The 8,185-nt window shown below is 46.2% G+C and overlaps 1 protein-coding gene across 1 annotated transcript; it reads right to left on the reverse strand.

Moving 5' to 3' along the window:
* Positions 1-346: 346 nt before the first annotated feature.
* LOC133895438 (D-3-phosphoglycerate dehydrogenase 1, chloroplastic-like) lies at positions 347-6,538 on the reverse strand. Its single transcript, XM_062335745.1, has 5 exons — positions 5,818-6,538; positions 1,793-2,169; positions 1,584-1,694; positions 1,390-1,485; positions 347-1,317 (listed from the first exon to the last, which is right to left on the reverse strand). The coding sequence occupies exons 1-5, from the start codon at positions 6,422-6,424 to the stop codon at positions 643-645; spliced, it is 1,866 nt and encodes a 621-aa protein (XP_062191729.1). The 5' UTR covers positions 6,425-6,538; the 3' UTR covers positions 347-642.
* Positions 6,539-8,185: the final 1,647 nt, after the last annotated feature.

Consider the following 8,185-nt stretch of genomic DNA (forward strand, 5'->3'; position numbering starts at 1 on the left):
GGAGTATCCTCTATTTTATTCACGTATTTGTAAGATCGAAAATTTACTCGTCAACAGAAATGATTGAGCTTCCAATGATATACATCCCACTATAGAGGTTGTAAGAAATAATTTCAAACAGAAATTCGTCATGGTTATCCAACAGTGAGATAAAGATAAGCTGATTCTACTGGCTAATGGCTTGCATCTTTAGAATAATTTATATGTCTCTTCTTAATCTTTGTTTTTGGTCTATAATATTCTTCTACGTACTTTTCTTATTTTAACATTAATGCATAACTAGTAGATGTCGATCCTATTATTTCATAAAAAAAATGGCGACCTGGTTATTTCATTTCCATCATCAGATAACCAAGTACGACCACAATTTATTGCATCACACGGTACAAATGTCTGGATCACGGAGACAGAGACAGTGATGTTGTTCTATAGAACCAAGCACGCACATATGTACACATACTGACATGAATCCTTCTTATTTAAACAGGGACCAAGCGTAGGCACCCTTCACATATACGTCCTTCTGGCGTAAAAAATGTAAAAGCCCCGAGACAGACCACGGATCACCTTACCTCCCTGTGGCAATCAGACGCGTCAAGCCCAAGTTCAGTACTACTTACTCTACAAACAACTTGCTATCCATCATAGCTCGAGGAACACGAACTCCTCGATCGCCGGAATGGCCCCAATCTTCTCAAGCGTCTCCTTGTCGGGCTCCTCGTCGACACCGATGGCCATGATCGCCTGCTTGCCGCGGAAAGTACGGCCGACGCTCATGAAGCTGATGTTCACGTTCCTCTGGCCCAGAATGTTCCCGACCTTGCCGATCATCCCGGGCTGGTCGATCTGACGGCAGAGGATCAGGTTGCCCTCCAGGCTGACGTCCACCTCGTAGGGCCCGACGAGGGTGAGGTGCGGCACGCCGTACTTGACCCTGCCCTCGAGGACGATGTCCCCGGCGTCGCTGATCGCGCCGGCAAACTTGGACTGCACCTGCGAGAGGCGGACCTGGATGGACTCCAGCGGTGCCTCAGCGGTGGGGCTGTCGTGGGAGACTCGCTCCTCGATGATGCGGAGGCCGCGCTGCTTGGCCGTGTAGTCCGCGTTCACCAGGTTCACGAACGTGCTGGACACGGGCTCCACGATGCCCTTGGTGACCATCGCGCGGAGGAGCCTCGTGTCGAGATCGTCAGGGCCCCGGGCTGTGGTGTACACCACCTTCACGCCCTTGATGCCGCTATCGCCAGTGACGAGCTGCACAGCCATCCTGCCGAGCTTCTCTGCAAGGGAAACATATGGAGCAAGCTCTGACATAACCTGACAAGGGAAGATAAATTCATTAGATCGAGCTTGAAGTGTGAGACACCGACATATCGAGAAGCGTCGTACCTCAGCTGGGACCATGGGAGCATTCACGGCTGTCGCTGCGAGCTCGCCTCTCAGTGCACCAACCACGGCTTCTGCTATCTCGATAGCGACCCCTTCCTGCAATTTTGGTGAGTTCAGTGATGTTAGTACATCATGGGAGACAGAGGCAGGTGGTTCATATCAGTGCAGGACATGGTTGCAGGTAAGATGGAGACCTGGGCCTCCACTGTGCTTGCTCCAAGGTGGGGTGTTACAGTCACGTTCTCATGCAACACCAGCTTGCTGTCCTTCGGTGGGGGTTCCACGGTGAAGACATCAAGAGCCGCCTGCTCAACATTGGCAAAGAAAAGCTCCAGCTTTCAGAGAAGTCAATCTTCACATTAATGAGGTAAAATAACACCGAACTTAGGAAATTTCTGATCACCTGAGCAACTTTGCCGGAGTCAAGGGCCCTCACTAATGCATCTTCATCGATCACTCCACCCCTGGCCACATTGATGATCCGAACACCGGTCTTCATCTTCGCAAAGGACTCCTCGTTGAAGATCTTGGATGTTGTCGGTATCAGTGGCATGTGGAGGGAGATGAAGTCGGCTCTGGCTATAGCCTCGTCGAAAGATACCAGTTCAGCCCCAATGGCACGGGCCCGATCGGCAGGGGCATACGGATCATGAGCGATCACATGCATCCCGAGTCCTTTCGCTCGCCTCGCTACCTCTGAACCTACCTTCCCGAAGCCCATGATGGCAAGAGTCTTTCCCACCAGGGAAACCCCCACGTACTTGCTTCTTTGCCATTTACCTATGGGAAATAAAAATGTTAATTTGTTCAGAATATTTCTTGGTGAGAACGAATTTCACAGCTGCTTCAGGAGCTTAACAGGACATTCGTAAAACATCAGAACATGATTTATTTAGCATAAACAAGACAGATAGGATGGTAGGAATATAATTTACCCAAGTCATAAGTGCATTTTAGGCCAGAAGTACACCCTAGCACTGCCCAGTAACGATTTCAATATTAATCTTTACCGCTAAAATACTTACTCCTATTTTATCTCACCTTCAATGCTAATTTGGCAGGCAAGTCAAATTAAGCTAGCCTGCTTACATGTACCGTTGTTCGCTTTGGCAAAGCAAGTATATGTTCAGTACAGAACTAGGAAGCAACAAGTCTCCGAAATTGTTATGATCGGAAATACTTATAGTAGGCGCAGACGGCAGGCGGCAGTAAATTCAAATAATATCTAAGTTACCATATTTATATAGATAAGCATAGTTAGATTGAGAAACGGTAATATAATCAGATAAGGTAGGATTAGTTGAGATTGAATTAGAAGACCGAATTGTAATAGGATTAGATTATGTCGGCTGAGACTCTATTTAATGAGCAGCCAATACATGAAAGAGGCAGGCAATAGACTAATCTAACTCTCACCTCAAGTTCTCTGCTATCTCATCTCTGCTTCCAACCAGCCGGCGCCTTGGCGTCTTCATCTTCTTCACCACGGGCAGGAAGCCGGCAAAAGACAGACCGGCCACCTCTCATTCTTATCTTCTTCGGTCACTATCGCAAGGACGTGACAACTTGGTATCACTCCGTGCATATGATAAGGGCGAAACTAGAGTACAGGCTGTTGAGCAATCTTTACTGAAACGGGATGAGTTCTTGGCTGATGTTAGAGAATGACTTCTCCAGGCACAAGAGCATGCTAAACACTATTATGATGCCAAACACACAGATGTAGCATTTGGTATTGGAGATTGGGTATGGTTGAAGCTTCTTCATCGGTCTGCTGCTGTAATACAGGCGTCAAAAGGGAAGCTTTCTCCACGTTTCTATGGTCCCTTTCAGGTATTAGCTCGTATTGGTGATGTGGCCTATCGCATTCGACTGCCAGAAGGAGCAAAAATCCATGATGTGTTCCATGTGGACGTCCTAAAAAAATTTTATGGCCAACCACCGCAAGACATCCCTCAGTTGCCACCACTGATTAATGGTCGAGCATTGCCTACACCAGCTCTAATTGTTCGCAGTCGCCTTGCTAGAGGAATTTGGCAGGTTTTGGTCCGATGGCAAGGTCAGGATGCTTCCAATGCAACTTGGGAAGATGTGGCGTCGTTTAAGCAGCGCTATCCAAATTTTCAGCTCGAGGACGAGCTGTTTCCGAAGGAGGGGAGAGATGTTATGATCGGAAATACTTATAGTAGGCGCAGACGGCAGGCGGCAGTAAATCCAAATAATATCTAAGTTACCATATTTATATAGATAAGCATAGTTAGATTGAGAAACGGTAATATAATCAGATAAGGTAGGATTAGTTGAGATTGAATTAGAAGACCGAATTGTAATAGGATTAGATTATGTCGGCTGGGACTCTATTTAATGAGCAGCCAATACATGAAAGAGGCAGGCAATAGACTAATCTAACTCTCACCTCAAGTTCTCTGCTATCTCATCTCTGCTTCCAACCAGCCGGCGCCTTGGCGTATTCATCTTCTTCACCACGGGCAGGAAGCCGGCAAAAGACAGACCGGCCACCTCTCATTCTTATCTTCTTCGGTCGCTATCGCAAGGACGTGACAGAAATATTAAGTAGCGATTCGGCTTAGACAACTAACATTATTTTCAGGAAAGTTTTAGTAAATAGCTAAAGACCCTTTTGGAAAAGATTTGATTTGACACAAGTCGTTCAGGGATCGTATTCTCCACTAAACTGAGGCACCAGATTCTTTTTAAAATAGAAGTTCAATAAGGGCACATTACAACCTAATTTTTTATAGATTCCTCAATAAGCAATCACTAATCAGCATCGTCCAGGTGAATTCGAACCATTTTTATCTCACTGTGCACGCTGAATATCATGATTACAACATGTTTAAAGGTTCGTATCCTCTGTAATGCATTCAGAAGGACAGAATAGTTTGAGGTTCCAAACTTAATCTCCAGACCAACCGACAGCATATTCCCCTATCCTGAGTGATAATGCATCTCTTTTGGTCAGCAACTGATAAGGTGCTACTTGTATTAAATAAATTTGTGGGCGGTCATTATCTGAAATAGACTTACAGGATTGAAAATGGGCTCAATCAAGCACGCAGTTGTCAGGCCAATTTCGCAATCAATTTAATGGAATGTTTGTCCAGTTGGTTAATGGGGTCTTAGGCGGACTCCAGCAGAGTCTGTATCCATCGCTACAGTGAAGGAGTAGATTGGATGTCGCTCGATGTCACCCCGCAAGGTTCTCCAGTGAGGAGAGATGACCATAATACTGTTTATAGAGAATGAATATAGACCCGAAAGGGAAGGAGAGGAATAAAAGGTAACGAATATGGTAGCTGTTGAGAATGAAAAAATAGAGAGTATTATCATAGTATAAATGAATGTTGTAATAGTGTATATTAGGAGATACTATAATAATATTATAGAGAATAAATTTTTAAAATATATACTAAAAATAGCCTTAGTGTTGCAATGATGCTACCTAGTAAAAGAAAGGAGAGCCCGGCCTGTTGGTGCGAAGGCAAGGTGGTTGTGAGTTATGACCAATAATTTACATCAGGCTTCCGAAGCAAGATTCATCCTAGCCAGGTCTATAAAAAGGATTCATCATCTGCCTCCAATAATTGCACCTATCAGGCCCATCTCACTGCAGTTCCGCGAAAATATCCATCCACCAGTAGATCCGAATATGGCACTTTTAGCCTTCTATTTTTTAAGAGACTTTTAGTCTGCTATTGTGTGAAAGTCTTTCGAGCCCTAGTGTTTTACTTAATTTATCCAGAAAATAGCCATGATTCGTTGCGCGACGGTGTCAGGAAGAGGGACTCGTATCAGAGGATACGAGTCTGAAACCCTCCATCAACTGAAACCCTCCATCAACCATTAGGTGTGAAACAAACATACTGATTATCTGCTACAGTAAAAAACAATATGCAGTAAAACGGATACAGTATTTTGGTACAGTAAATAGCTACAGTGAATAATAAGGAAGAGACGGTGTAGGCACAACCAGATTCAATGAACCTGCCCATCTTCAGTAAATCTATCCAGTGTCATCACTCCATTAAGAGATTCGCACCAGGGGGGGGAGGGGGGGGACACCGACCAAAGGGGACACTAAAACTGAGATCAGTCGATCGGGAATCTATGTTCCGTTGACCATCACAAGTTTAATCACCATATACTATTTAACCACTCCAGCTTTATTTTATTTGCGTTGCATTCGACCGCGGCGACATCGAACAATCTGCTCGCATCCGAACCAATGCTAATTAACTAGATTCTAAAATGACATCATCGTCCATGATTTGGCCTCTGACACGTCAACTCAGGCGTAAACATGATTAACCACCAGAAGCACAAAACAAATGGCATTGAGGCAGCAAATTCAAGCAAGCAACTTATATAGCCAACCAAGCGAGAGCTAGCGCGTGATCAGTCACTCACCGGCCTTGAGCGCGGCGTCCGCCTGCGAGACGTTGCGCGCCATGGAGGCGAGCAGCGCGATGCCATGCTCCGCGGCGGCGACGGTGTTGGCCGTGGGAGCGTTGACGACGAGGCACCCGACCTCCGTGGCCGCCTGGAGGTCGACGTTGTCGATCCCGACTCCCGCGCGGCCCACCACCCGCAGCCGTCCGCGGCTGGCCTCCAGCACCTCCCTCGTCACCTTGGTACCGCTCCGCACGATGAGCGCGTCGAACTGCGCCACCTTCGCGAGGAGCTCCGCGGGGGACATGCCGTACGCGCACTCCACGTCGGCGAACTCCCGCAGCACGGCCAGCCCGGCCTCGCTCAGCTTCTCGGCCACCAGCACGGCCGGCTTGGGCCGCAGCGCCCCGTCCGAACCGGCCCGCGAGATCCGCTGCGAGCGATGCGACTCCGAAGACACCACGGGCGCGGGCGACGATAGGGTCGCGCACCGTATGCGGGCCCCGCCGCTGCGCGCTGCGAACGTGAGCGAGGACGGCGCGGCGGCGGCGGCGAGGCGGGCCCGCGCCCTCGCCGGGCTAGCGCTGGCGTGCGGGTTGGGGAGGAGCGCGCGTGAGGCGGCCATGACTGGAACCGATTCGTGCCTCCCGCAGGTGATTCGTGTCTGCGCTCGAAGGCGATTTGGAAGCGGTCAGGCGGAGGAGGAGGAAGGGAGAGGTGGTGTGAGATGGGAGCGAGGTAGGTGGGGTTATTCTTGGGAACCTTTGAATTGAAAGGTGGGCCCGGGAATTATTGCTGGGGATCAGTGCGGCTACAGTTTCTGGGGCACACAAATGTTCGGACAGAAAATGGAAACGTGAAATGCGAGGGATTGGTCAGATACTCCCTCAGTCCATGTACGTGAGACATATTTTAGTCAAGTTATATACCTCGGTATATGTTTAGGGCTTAAAAAAAGTTATATATATGTTTAGTTCACAAAAATTATATCAAAATATTCATATTTCAACGTGTTTTAATATGATGTTAATTTATAGAAATTAATAATATACTATAAGGAAAAATAAAGGCTAAAATCTACTTTTAAAGATTTATTTTCATTCTAAAATATGCCTCACATAACAAAGGAGTACGTAGCTAGCATTCCCTGAATACCTGTAAAACTTCGTTCCCGTGCTAGTTTAGTCTCTGTTTAGGTTTCTTTGTTTTGGATGAAGGTGGATAATGTTGGGTAAGTATTGGATCTAAATATGGATAGAGATTATGTCCAATGGTTGGCTGTCCTCCCTGAATTAGGGTGGATGCCTGGCCAAAGTTTCGTTTCGAATGGCTGAGGTCATCAATTCCAGCACACGAAATTCTCCCTCGAATGCGATTCTGTGACTTCCGCCGTCTCCTAACCCCTACCTCCGGCGACCCCCACCGTTCTCCTACAGGAATCAGGTCGGAAACAGTCTTGCAAAGCTTCTGAATTCCGATGCTCAGATCACTGCTGCACGCTTTGAGCCAAGCAGCAATCCACGATCCCCCCTGATTAATTAAAGCTGATCCAAAGAATTGCAAGAATTTCCAGTTTTCCACTCCACCTGCATTAGTCTCCAGCATACTACAAGTATCCATTCAATTATAAATACATATCATTTTAGATAAGACACGGTCTCTAATATATAGATTTGATCACTATTTTCTATTATAATATATTTATAAAATTTATTGAATTAGTGATATTATGAAAACATTTTTAAAGACAAATCTACATATTTAATTTTAAAGTTTTCAAACTAAATATTTTAAAAACGGTTGTTAATCAAAATTTTAAAAGTTTGACATAATATTTTCTCAAGCGGCATGTATAAGGTCAGAGAGAGGCATCGTGGTGGACCTGACTCACCGGTCAGATGCCATTTTGTTGGGGAGTTTCGCTAGGAGAGACAGCCCAAGGGAAGTGGAGAGTGGGAGACGGCATGCACATACGGAAACTTGTTCCATCGTAGCCGAAAGGGAAAGTAATGGGGAGCAAAAGGGAGATGCGAATATGAGTAGTCCAGAGACTTGCCAGGAAGGTGATAACAGTCCCTTCCATGATAGGGTAGGTGTGTGCTCACTTTGATAGCGAAAGTAAATGTTTTTATAGAGAAAATCACAAGCGAAGAGCAACTCAACAGTGTTCTCAAAACACTATGCACGGATCCCCAAACCACTGTAAACCTCAAATTTGAGGATCCATTGGCTTTTTACAGTCTCCAGCAAAATCCCTATCCCAGTGCTACAGTGACAGAGGGGAGGCGAAATACTTAAATTTGAGTACTCTCTTCTTCTTTAACATTATTTATGGAGGATGATTGTAGACTCAAATAGATGAAGAGAGTAATAAAAGATAGAAAAA

Source organism: Phragmites australis, chromosome 16 (genome assembly GCF_958298935.1).
Source record: "Phragmites australis chromosome 16, lpPhrAust1.1, whole genome shotgun sequence".
In the NCBI taxonomy this organism is placed as follows: Eukaryota; Viridiplantae; Streptophyta; class Magnoliopsida; order Poales; family Poaceae; genus Phragmites; species Phragmites australis.

Coding starts and splice junctions, on each gene's coding strand:
- LOC133895438 (XM_062335745.1), bottom strand. CDS start 6,424: ATGGCCGCCTCACGCGCGCTCCTCCCCAACCCGCACGCCAGCGCTAGC. Junction 1,486..1,583: donor CAAGCACAGTGGAGGCCCAG/GTCTCCATCTTA, acceptor CCAAAATTGCAG/GAAGGGGTCGCTATCGAGAT. Junction 1,318..1,389: donor CTCCCATGGTCCCAGCTGAG/GTACGACGCTTC, acceptor TTCCCTTGTCAG/GTTATGTCAGAGCTTGCTCC.